Here is a 12,974-nt window from a genome sequence, read left to right on the forward strand (position 1 = left end):
ACCCCCCCAAAATACAGGCCATTCTAATGTCTATTCTAATTCCATAGATTCTGTGAGAATGTGAGCATGGTAGCACTATGGTTAACATAATGCCTCACAGCACCAGCAACACAGATACAACTCCCACCGATGTCTGAAGGGAGTTTGTACGTTTGTCCATGACCACAAGGGCTTCCTCCAGGTGCTTTGGTTTCCTTCCACATTTCAAAGACGTATGGGTTGGTAGGTTAATTGGTCACATGAGTGTAATTGGGCGACAGAGCTTGTTGAGCCAGAAGGGCTTGTTACACCTTGCTGAATCTCGAAATAAAATAAATAGAAATGAGGACTTTTCCATTGATGCAAGGGATGCCTGATGGGACAGATAGATGGGTAGTTATGGAAGTGATCAATCTTTTTCGCTACTACTGTTTGGTTTCTGTGTGTTTCCAACACAAGGATATGACCTTTTCAGTGCTATCCATAATGTGCCTTTTCGAGTCAATGGAAATGTCAACTGTTCTCTTGCTATGGAGGCTTTAGGTACATTCTTGAATCTTTTTCTCTGCCAGACAGGAAATTTCTTTTCAAGATGGAGCGTGGAATAGATTATGCGCTTTATGATACTGGTGTCCAGCAATGTAACTAATTTGAATACCAAGTATTCAAAACCAATAAGAATAATTATATTTTAATCAACTAGGGTAACCCATTGGTTATTAGCAACATACATCAAAGTTGCTGGTGAACGCAGCAGGCCAAGCAGCATCTATAGGAAGAGGCGCAGTCGACGTTTCAGGCCGAGACCCTTCGTCAGGACTAACTGAAGGAAGAGTGAGTAAGGGATTTGAAAGCTGGAGGGGGAGGGGTTATTAGCAAATACTTTTTTTTAAAAGATAACACTATAGAAACATAGAAACATAGAAAATAGGTGCAGGAGTAGGCCATTCGGCCCTTCGAGCCTGCACCGCCATTTATTATGATCATGGCTGATCATCCAACTCAGAACCCAGCCTTCCCTCCATACCCCCTGACCCCTGTAGCCACAAGGGCCATATCTAACTTCCTTTTAAACATAGCTAATGAACTGGCCTCAACAGTTTGCTGTGGCAGAGAATTCCACAGATTCACCACTCTCTGTGTGAAGAAGTTTTTCCTAACCTCGGTCCTAAAAGGCTTCCCCTCTATCCTCAAACTGTGACCCCTCGTTCTAGACCTCCCCAACATCGGGAACAATCTTCCCGCATCTAGCCTGTCCAATCCCTTTAGGATCTTATACGTTTCAATCAGATCCCCCCTCAATCTTCTAAATTCCAACGAGTACAAGCCCAGTTCATCCAGTCTTTCTTCATATGAAAGACCTGCCATCCCAGGAATCAATCTGGTGAACCTTCTTTGTACTCCCTCTATGGCAAAGATGTCTTTCCTCAGATTAGGGGACCAAAACTGCACACAATACTCCAGGTGTGGTCTCACCAAGGCCTTGTACAACTGCAGTAGTACCTCCCTGCTCCTGTACTCGAATCCTCTCGCTATAAATGCCAGCATACCGTTCGCCTTTTTCACCGCCTGCTGTACCTGCATGCCCACTTTCAATGACTGGTGTATAATGACACCCAGGTCTCGTTGCACCTCCCCTTTTCCTAATCGGCCACCATTCAGATAATAATCTGTTTTCCTATTTTTGCCACCAAAGTGGATAACTTCACATTTATCCACATTAAATTGCATCTGCCATGAGTTTGCCCACTCACCCAACCTATCCAAGTCACCCTGCATCCTCTTAGCATCCTCCTCACTGCTAACACTGCCACCCAGCTTCGTGTCATCCGCAAACTTGGAGATGCTGCATTTAATTCCCTCATCCAAGTCATTAATATATATTGTAAACAACTGGGGTCCCAGCACTGAGCCTTGCGGTACCCCACTAGTCACCGCCTGCCATTCTGAAAAGGTCCCGTTTATTCCCACTCTTTGCTTCCTGTCTGCTAACCAATTCTCCACCCACACCAATACCTTACCCCCAATACCGTGTGCTTTAAGTTTGCACACTAATCTCCTATGTGGGACCTTGTCAAAAGCCTTTTGAAAATCCAAATATACCACATCCACTGGTTCTCCCCTATCCACTCTACTAGTTACATCCTCAAAAAATTCTATGAGATTCGTCAGACATGATTTTCCTTTCACAAATCCATGCTGACTTTGTCCGATCATTTCACCGCTTTCCAAATGTGCTGTTATCACATCCTTGATAACTGACTCCAGCAGTTTCCCCACCACCGACATTAGGCTAACCGGCCTATAATTCCCCGGTTTCTCTCTCCCTCCTTTTTTAAAAAGTGGGGTTACATTAGCCACCCTCCAATCCTCAGGAACTAGTCCAGAATCTAACGAGTTTTGAAAAATTATCACTAATGCATCCACTATTTCTTGGGCCACTTCCTTAAGCACTCTGGGATGCAGACCATCTGGCCCTGGGGATTTATCTGCCTTCAATCCCTTCAATTTACCTAACACCACTTCCCTACTAACATGTATTTCGCTCAGTTCCTCCATCTCACTGGACCCTCTGTCCCTTACTATTTCTGGAAGATTATTTATGTCCTCCTTAGTGAAGACAGAACCAAAGTAATTATTCAATTGGTCTGCCATGTCCTTGCTCCCCATAATCAATTCACCTGTTTCTGTTTGCAGGGGACCTACATTTGTCTTTATCAGTCTTTTCCTTTTTACATATCTATAAAAGCTTTTACAGTCCGTTTTTATGTTCTCTGCCAGTTTTCTCTCATAATCTTTTTTCCCCTTCCTAATTAAGCCCTTTGTCCTCCTCTGCTGAACTCTGAATTTCTCCCAGTCCTCAGGTGAGCCACTTTCTCTGGCTAATTTGTATGCTACTTCTTTGGAATTGATACTATCCCTAATTTCTCTTGTCAGCCACGGGTGCACTACCTTCCTTGTAACCAATTCTGGAATCTTTGGTACACAATGCACATGAAGGCCCATTTTCTCAACTGAGAACTGCATTAAATAGCAAGCAACAACATAAAGCAAATTTATAATTAATGGATTAGGCAGACACTCTGCATTCTCATCATATCTAGTCATGAGTAGTGGACAACTGAACAGCTAATACAATGTCACCTCATCCTCACCAATATTGGGTCTATTGTGCAAGTGCCAAAGACAAGTGAGAAATGTTCAGCATTAAGTGCCAAATACATTAGTCATCTCATCTTACACCCAAGGTCTTCATCACAGAAGCCATCATTCTGCCAATTTGTTTCACTTCACAATATGCCAAAATGACTGAGCACATCAGATACAGCAGAGTGTAGAAGCAGTCAAATAGTTACTAGAGCACCGTGAGTTTACTGTCCAGAGGTAACTGCACCTCCAAACAAACCGTTCCAGAACAGTTACATCATTGGCATCTATCCAAGAATAGGGATAAGTATCCAGACTTTATTTGTATGTCATAAGCAGGACAAATCCAGTCCAACTAATTGTTTGGTTAATCTCATTTATATCAGTAAGTGAGGGTGGATGAAATAGAGGAGATGGAGAAGTTGGCAAGGGCAGCATTGATAGTACTGGAATAGAAGGATGACATCTCAGATGTTCTGGAATGGAAAGACTTATCCTGAGAACAGATGTGGTATAGACAGAGGAACTAAGGAAATTAAATAGCATTTTTGCAAGTGACAGTGGAAGAGGTATAGTAAATATAACCGTGAGAGTAAGGAAGTTTATAAAAGGTATCAGTGGACAGCTTGCTTTCAAAGATGGAGAAAGATCGAGAAAAGGAAGTGTCAGAGATTGATTGACAAGCTCAGCATGGAAGCACCAATGCAGTCAGTGTAGTGCAGAAAGAGGTGGGGAGCATTACCAGCGAAGGCTTAGAACACAGACTGGTCCACATAGCTGACAAAAAGGCAGGCAGACTGGTCCCATGAGGATGCCCACGGGTACACCCCGGGTTTGAAGAAAGTTGGAGGAGCTGAAAGAAAAATAGTTGTTGCAAGGACTAGTTCTGCCAGACAGAGAAGGCTGGTGGTGTAGGGGAATGGTTAGATCTATCATCGAGAAAGAAGTGGAGAGCTGTAACGGCTTCCTTATTGGGAATAGAAATGTAAAGTGACTGGACATCCATAGTGAAAACGAAACGAACAAGGCTAGGGAATTGAAAATGGTTGAAGAGATTGAGAACATGAAAAGTGTCACAGATGTAGGTGAGAAGGGACTGAACCAAGGGGAAATAAAATGGAATCAAGATACATGGACATAAATTCAATGGGGCAGGAGCAGGTAGAAACAAGCAGTGTGTATTGGTGGCAAGAAATGGGATATCTCCAGAGTTGATGTGGTTGGTGATGCTGCAGAAGACAATGGACTGATGCTCCTGAGGGATTATTTTGAAGATGACTTAAGTAATTTGAATCGGAGGAAAGTACAGGCTGAATATCAGAGGCAGAGTTTTTTTTAATATATTAATACACAGAGGATGGTAGGTATATGGAACATCATGCCAGGAGCTTAGATACAGGCAGGTGCATTCAGGACATTTAAGAAACACTTTGGCACATGGATGAAAGAAAAATTGAGGGCTACCTGGGAGAGAAGGGTTAGATTTATTTTGGAATTGTTTAGAAGGTCTGCACAACATAGTAGATTGTTGAGAGAATAAGGTTAGAATTGTTGGACAGGTGAGAAAGAACAAATCATAAGTTAGAAAATGGGTTTAATGAATGGGCTTGCTCTGAGAGTCAGCAGTGACTTGATACACCAAATGGTCTCCTCCTATATCATTATAAAACCATGAAACAACCACTTATACTGAATAATTAATTTCATTGTTCAGTTACCAGAATGGTGATTGTCACTGATAACAAAGTCAACAAACCCAGCTATGTAAATACTGAAGCTACAAGAGAGGGTGGAAAGTTGCATATCCCTTAGCAAGTGACTGATTTACTGGCATCACAAAATCTTCCAGCCAACTCCAAGGCAAAAGGCAGGAGTGTGATAGAAAACTCAGTCTTCCTGGATGAGTGAAGCTCCAACAACACAAAAGTAAGCTTAGCACCATCCAGCCTCTCGACTGGTACCTCATTCACCATAAACATTCATTCCCTATACTACTTCTTGGCTATTCCATAATCACCCGTGACTTCCACCACCATGGAGAACAACGGCTGCAAAGACAATGGCATACCACTACTTGCAGGTTCTTCTCTAAACTGCACACAATCCAAAAATCAGTAATTCCCTATGCTATCCAACGGCACTGTTGGAGTACCTTCACCCATAAAGACCACATCAGTTCAAGGCACTGGCTCACCACAACCAACTCAAGGACAACCAGAGATTGTCAGTTAATTCTTAGCCTTAAGCAGAATGGTAAAATTCGCAGCTAGTGAGAAGCACTAACTCTACTTAGACACACAAATGACAAAACAACATGAGAGCTAATCAATGGAAAATTAGTGCTTTCATAGTGTTGATGAAATACCTAATATAGCAGAAACACCTAATTTAATGTAACTTACTTCAGTTGTAGACAACCGCTTATCACCATTATCACTACCAATGCCTGAATCAGGACCATGGTTTTTAACTGGATAAAAATCTTCCATGCTGGAAAATAAATTGACAGAATAAATTGCAGAATGTTAAGTGTAAAGGAAAAATACTTTTAACACATTCTAAACTTGTTAATAACAATTCTTTTAACTTAGTAATGACACTATGTAATCCATTCCATGTATCCTTAAGAACTAGTATGAACCCTTTTCCAAATTCTGCACTGATCCAACTGTTCTGAGCCTGAAGAGAGTTACTTTAACTTACTGATGCACATTTTGCTGCAAACTGACTATTACCAGAGTAGCTGTTGGATTTCCACACAAAAGGTGAAAATTTAAAGGGTGTTTACAACTGCTTCAAACCTGGACTTCAATATGGATGTACAAAAGTTATATAGATTTCCAGATGACATCTTCCTCAATCCATCTGCATGTTTCTGTTAGATTTTAATTAGACCTGTAAGCAACTAAGGTTTCTTTTAAAATTAAGACTTCTTTTGTTCATGTTTATAAATGTGTTTAAAGTTTAATTATTTTAACTTATTTTAAAGGATTGAATAAATTTTCATGGGTTCTGCTGAATTTTTGATATAAAAGACTTTCATAAACATCGAGACATTAGTCGTGATGGAGCGTCTCCACCTGAAAAGTCAACTGTTTATTGCTGTCCATAGATGCTGTCGGACTTGCTGACTTCCTCCAGTATTTTGTGTGTGTTGCGACAGGTTTTTAATAGTTTTGAAACCATCTAAATGGGAAGGTCTAATTTGGAGCAGATATGAAAAGATCCTGAAGGCCGTGGCCAGAGCAAGCTCTGCATTGCCCCTCCCCTCATCATGTGATGCCACTTAGATTACAGTAAGCATGGACTCTGCAAGTTTTTGTCTCAAAGTATACTGTGCTGGCTTTTTAAAAATTATTTATCATTCTATCATTAAGTGCCACGTAAGGCAAGTTCAAAAATGATTTTCCATATGTCTGCAGCAACATGAGGTGTTATACTTTGTAATATCTGGGGTGTCATGATTGCTCCCTGTGAAAAATTGCATCATGCTAAGACCTAGGAGCCAAGCAAAACTAAGAGTCTGAACCCCCAATTATACTTTATCATTCTGTCAAAGCCCACCTTACTAAATCTGAATGCAAGTAAAGATGTGGGAGAGCGGAAGAAAAAAACAAAACTCACCCCAAGTTTACATATACAAACCCCATTTCCAAAAAAGTTGGGATATTTTCCAAAATGCAATAAAAACAAAAATCTGTGATATGTTAATTCACGTGAACCTTTATTTAACTGACAAAAGTACAAAGAAAAGATTTTCAATAGTTTTACTGACCAACTTAAATGTATTTTGTAAACATACACAAATTCAGAATTTGATGGCTGCAACACACTCAACAAAAGTTGGGACAGAGGCATGTTTACCATTGTGTTACATCACCTTTCCTTTTAATAACGCTTTTTAATCGTTTTGGAACTGAGGATACTAATTGTAGTAGATTTGCAATTGGAAATTTTGTCCATTCTTGCTTGATATAAGACTTCAGCTGCTCAACAGTCCGTGGTCTCCGTTGTCTGATTCTCCCCTTCATGATGCGCCATACATTTTCAATAGGAGATAGATCTGGACTGGCAGCAGGCCAGTCAAGCACACGCACTCTGTGTCTACAAAGCCACGCTGTTGTAGCCCGTGCAGAATGTGGTCTGGCATTGTCCTGCTGAAATAAGCATGGACATCCCGGGAAGAGACGTCGCCTTGATGGCAACAAATGTCTTGCTAAAATCCTAATATACGCCTCAGAGTCAATGGTACCTTCACATACATGCAACTCACCTATGCCGTGCACTGATGCACCCCCATACCATCACAGATGCTGGCTTTTGCACCTTTCACTGATAACAATCTGGATGGTTGTTTTCATCTTTGGCACGGAGAACTCGATGCCCGTTTTTTCCAAAAACTAGCTGAAATGTGGACTCATCTGACCACAGCACACGGTTCCACAGTCTTTCAGTCCATCTGAGATGAGCTCGGGCCCAGAGAACTCGCCAGCGTTTCTGCATAGAGTTGATGTATGGCTTCCTCCTTGCTTAATACAGTTTCAAGTTGCATTTCTGGATGCAGCGATGGACTGTGTTGAGTGACGATGGTTTTCCGAACTACTCCTGAGCCCAGGTGGCTATAATTGTCACAGTAGCATGACGGTTTCTTAGGCAGTGCCGCCTGAGGGCTCGAAGATCACGCGCATTCAACAGTGGTTTCCGACCTTGCCCTTTACTCACTGAGATGTCTCTGAATTCTCTGAATCTTTTCACAATATTATGTACTGTAGATGTTGAAAGACCCAAATTCTCTGCAATCTTGTGTTGAGAAATGTTCCTTTTGAACTGACTAACAATTCTCTCACGAACTTTGGCACAAAGGGGTGAGTCACGACTTGTCCTTGCTTGCAAAGACTGAGCCTTTGATGGACGCTACTTTTATACCCAGTCATGATACCTCACCTGCTACCAATTAGCCTGCTTAATGTGGAGTATTCGAAACCGGTGTTACTTGAATATTCTGTGCATTTTTCAATCTTATTTTAACTCTGTCCCAACTTTAGTTGAGTGTGTTGCAGCCATCAAATTCTAAATTTGTGTATATTTACGAAATACAATTAAGTTGGTCAGTAAAACTATTGAAAATCTTTTCTTTGTACTTTTGTCAGTTAAATAAAGGTTCACGTGAATTAACGTATCACAGATTTTTGTTTTTATCGCATTTTGGAAAATATCTCAACTTTTCTGGAAATGGGGTTTGTACATTCAGTCACAGCTCTGAAATTTGAGATATTGAAGAACTGGGCAAAGGTCGATATTGCAGAGAGGACTGGTAGTGAACCGACTATCTGAAGCATATTCTTACAGATGGCAGCTGCTGTCCACATTTTGCACACTAATGATGAATGACTTGAGATTAAGTAACGTTGCAAAATACCTGGGGCAAAGTGTTGTCACTTCCATGTGTGTAAAAGCTGTAGTATTTCTTCCAAGTATTCTTATCTGAACTACTACAGTTGTAAATATAGGGACTGGAATAAATTATAATTTAGGAAAGATACATCAATGTCTTGGGTTTCTGAACTGAATTGAAAACTATTATGAACTCATACGGACTGAAGAAGAATTGAGCCATGTTAGTATGGGTAATCGTTGAAGAAAGCTTTCTGAGTTGTATAATGCTGATGTTGAGCACTAGCGGTTACAATCCTTTCAACTCTGATATTGCTGATAAGATCCATGAACAGAAAAATAACAAGAAAATATATCTGCAACACACTTAGCCTAGTTAATGCATTTAATCGGAACCTGTCACCATATTTTCAAGTCTACTGCCTCAAGGATTTGCTGCTGTTTATTGCATATTCGTGATTCTTTACCTCAGTCCTACTTTTCCAGATTTAAACCTGCAACAATTCTGAAGCTCCAACAACACACAAGTAGCTCAGTCCATTCAGTCTCTTGATTGATACCTCAGTCACGATATACATTCATTTCCTACATCACTTCTGTTCAAATGGTTTATATTGTTGGTTTGAGAAATGAAACCAAAATTGAACATGAAGTTAAAAACGCAAACAACAGGAATTCTGCAGATGCTGGAAATTCAAGCAACACACATCAAAGTTGCTGGTGAACGCAGCAGGCCAGGCAGCATCTCTAGGAAGAGGTGCAGTCGACGTTTCAGGCCGAGACCCTTTGTCAGGACTAACTGAAGGAAGAGTGAGCAAGAGATTTGAAAGTTGGAGGGGGAGGAGGAGATCCAAAATGATAGGAGAAGACAGGAGGGGGAGGGATGGAGCTAAGAGCTGGACAGGTGATTGGCAAAAGGGGATACGAGAGGATCATGGGACAGGAGGTCCGGGAAGAAAGACAAGGGGGGGGGGAACCCAGAGGATGGGCAAGGGGTATATTCAGAGGGACAGAGGGAGAAAAAGGAGAGTGAGAGAAAGAATGTGTGTGTAAAAATATGTCACAGATGGGGTACGAGGGGGAGGTGGGGCATTAACGGAAGTTAGAGAAGTCGATGTTCATGCCATCAGGTTGGAAGCTACCCAGACGGAATATAAGGTGTTGTTCCTCCAACCTGAGTGTGGCTTCATCTTTACAGTAGAGGAGGCCGTGGATAGACATGTCAGAATGGGAATGGGATGTGCAATTAAAATGTGTGGCCACTGGGAGATCCTGCTTACTGTGGCGGACAGAGCGTAGGTGTTCAGCAAAGCGGTCTCCCAGTCTGCGTCGGGTCTCGCCAATATATAAAAGGCCACATCGGGAGCACCGGACGCAGTATATCACCCCAGCCGACTCACAGGTGAAGTGTCGCCTCACCTGGAAGGACTGTTTGGGGCCCTGAATGGTGGTAAGGGAGGAAGTATAAGGGCATGTGTAGCACTTGTTCCGCTTACAAGGATAAGTGTCAGGAAGGAGATCAGTGGGGAGGGATGGGGGGGACGAATGGACAAGGGAGTTGCGTAGGGAGCGATCCCTGCGGAAAGCAGAGAGAGGGGGGAGGGAAAGATGTGCTTAGTGGTGGGATCCCGTTGGAGGTGGCGGAAGTTACGACCCGGGTGCTGGTGGGGTGGTAGGTGAGGACCAGGGGAACCCTATTCCTAGTGGGGTGGCGGGAGGATGGAGTGAGAGCAGATGTACGTGAAATGGGGGAGATGCGTTTAAGAGCAGAGTTGATAGTGGAGGAAGGGAAGCCCCTTTCTTTAAAAAAGGAGGACATCTCCCTCGTCCTAGAATGAAAACCCTCATCCTGAGAGCAGATGCAGCGGAGACGGAGGAATTGCGAGAAGGGGATGGCGTTTTTGCAAGAGACAGGGTGAGAAGGGAAATAGTCCAGAGAGCTGTGAGAGTCAGTAGGCTTATAGTAGACATCAGTGGATAAGCTGTCTCCAGAGACAGAGACAGAAAGATCTAGAAAAGGGAGGGAGGTGTCGGAAATGGACGAGGTAAACTTGAGGGCAGGGTGAAAGTTGGAGGCAAAGTTAATAAAGTCAATGAGCTCTGCATGCGTGCAGGAAGCAGCACCAATGCAGTCGTCGATGTAGCGAAGGAAAAGTGGGGGACAGATACCAGAATAGGCACGGAACATGGATTGTTCCATTATCAACTCTGCTCTTAAACACATTTCCCCAATTTCACGTACATCTGCTCTCACTCCATCCTCCCGCCACCCCACTAGGAATAGGGTTCCCCTGGTCCTCACCTACCACCCCACCAGCCTCCGGGTCCAACATATTATTCTCCGTAACTTCCGCCACCTCCAACGGGATCCCACCACTAAGCACATCTTTCCCTCCCCCCTCCCCCGCTTTCCGCAGGGATCGCTCCCTACGCGACTCCCTTGTCCATTCGTCCCCCCCATCCCTCCCCACTGATCTCCCTCCTGGCACTTATCCTTGTAAGCGGAACAAGTGCTACACATGCCCTTACACTTCCTCCCTTACCACCATTCAGGGCCCCAAACAGTCCTTCCAGGTGAGGCGACACTTCACCTGTGAGTCGGCTGGGGTGATATACTGCGTCCGGTGCTCCCGATGTGGCCTTTTATATATTGGCGAGACCCGACGCAGACTGGGAGACCGCTTTGCTGAACATCTACGCTCTGTCCGCCACAGTAAGCAGGATCTCCCAGTGGCCACACATTTTAATTGCACATCCCATTCCCATTCTGACATGTCTATCCACGGCCTCCTCTACTGTAAAGATGAAGCCACACTCAGGTTGGAGTAACAACACCTTATATTCCGTCTGGGTAGCCTCCAACTTGATGGCATGAACATCGACTTCTCTAACTTCCGCTAATGCCCCACCTCCCCCTCGTACCCCATCTGTGACTTATTTTTATACACACATTCTTTCTCTCACTCTCCTTTTTCTCCCTCTGTCCCTCTGAATATACCCCTTGCCCATCCTCTGGGTTCCCCCCCCTTGTCTTTCTTCCCAGACCTCCTGTCCCATGATCCTCCCATATCCCCTTTGCCAATCACCTGTCCAGCTCTCGGCTCTATCCCTCCCCCTCCTGTCTTCTCCTATCATTTTGGATCTCCCCCTCCCCCTCCAACTTTCAAATCTCTTGCTCACTCTTCCTTCAGTTAGTCCTGACGAAGGGTCTTGGCCTGAAACGTCGACTGTACCTCTTCCTAGAGATGCTGCCTGGCCTGCTGCGTTCACCAGCAACTTTCATGTGTGTTGCTTGTACATGAAGTGGTTCCTGAAAGCCTTCCCATAGCATAGGACAACTGGGGCTATCCAATGTATACTGATCTTAGTTATGATGTTCATGGATAGGATAACTGAAAGGCAAAATATTCAATTTCTACTGTACCGTATTATTTTAAAGTACTTGTGCACTTCATTGTTTCTAGTATTTAATGCTGTAGGATTGTTGCATCATCTTCATTCATGATCTTGATTTCTAAATTTTATGATTATTGTTAAACAGTTTAAGCCATATAAACAGAACGTCTCTTTACGGCCTTTTAAATCATCTATATACTACTAAACTCTCACGCTCTGCCTGTTTGTGACCTCCAATTAGAGCAAACGGTGCGTTACAGTGGCATTTTTTTTGGCTAAATTGAATTAAAATGCACTAACTTACAGAATGCAGGCAAAGTTCAGGGTTATATATTCGTATAAAATTGCTCATTCACCGAAAATCAACAGGCTGGCTTTCACCCGAAAGCCGATTGGCCAACATGGAAATCGGGCCGCGACAGCCCGACGCATGTGCACGGCCAGCCTCAGCAGCAACACCTACCGGAGCAAAAGGGCAGGGCAGCTCAATTTCGAGGGGTCACATTCTGCTAATCACCATCAGCATGTGCAGGATGGGGACAGATCTAGCTGCCATCCATCAATAAGAGATAATTAAATCTTATTGTAATGACGTACTTCGAGACACCCATAAAACCCTTTGCTGCAGTCGAAGGACAGCGGTAACTATATCACATCCATTTAGGAGAGTGCCAACCACATCATCAAGAATAATCAACATCCTTTGGTGTTAAATGCTTCATGTCTTCTATCCAGCATTAGGGTAACAAAAAAATGGTCAGCCTAATTATGTCGCGTGGAAAGGGAAGGGGGACATTATGGTCAAGAGATGACGCCAAGCATCGTCAGGAAGCAGTAAGGAGAGGGAGAGAACAAGAATCGGATGAGGCCAGGGCTGCACAACTCCAGGATCAAAGAGTCAGGACTAAAAAAGATGAGAGAAGAAGAGACAGAGGAGGAGGGACATGCACGTCTCTAGGATCAGAGACAAACAACAAACAGTAGAACAGCTGAAGAGGTGGGGGATGAAAGGACTGCACATCTCCAGAATGATAACGAGAGGCACAAGGGTGGCAGAT

At 43.3% G+C, this 12,974-nt stretch overlaps 1 protein-coding gene across 8 annotated transcripts in view; it reads right to left on the bottom strand.

Moving 5' to 3' along the window:
- Positions 1-12,974, bottom strand: part of LOC134352940 (leucine-rich repeat and calponin homology domain-containing protein 2-like) — a 239,700-nt gene that overhangs the window by 137,624 nt on the left and 89,102 nt on the right. For all 8 annotated transcript variants that reach the window (XM_063060594.1, XM_063060591.1, XM_063060590.1 and 5 more), the window contains one exon: positions 5,529-5,616. In XM_063060594.1, the coding sequence (XP_062916664.1) occupies positions 5,529-5,616 (88 nt within the window). The remainder of the gene's footprint in view (positions 1-5,528; positions 5,617-12,974) is intronic.

The sequence above is a fragment of the Mobula hypostoma genome, chromosome 10 (assembly GCF_963921235.1).
Source record: "Mobula hypostoma chromosome 10, sMobHyp1.1, whole genome shotgun sequence".
NCBI lineage: Eukaryota > Metazoa > Chordata > Chondrichthyes > Myliobatiformes > Myliobatidae > Mobula > Mobula hypostoma.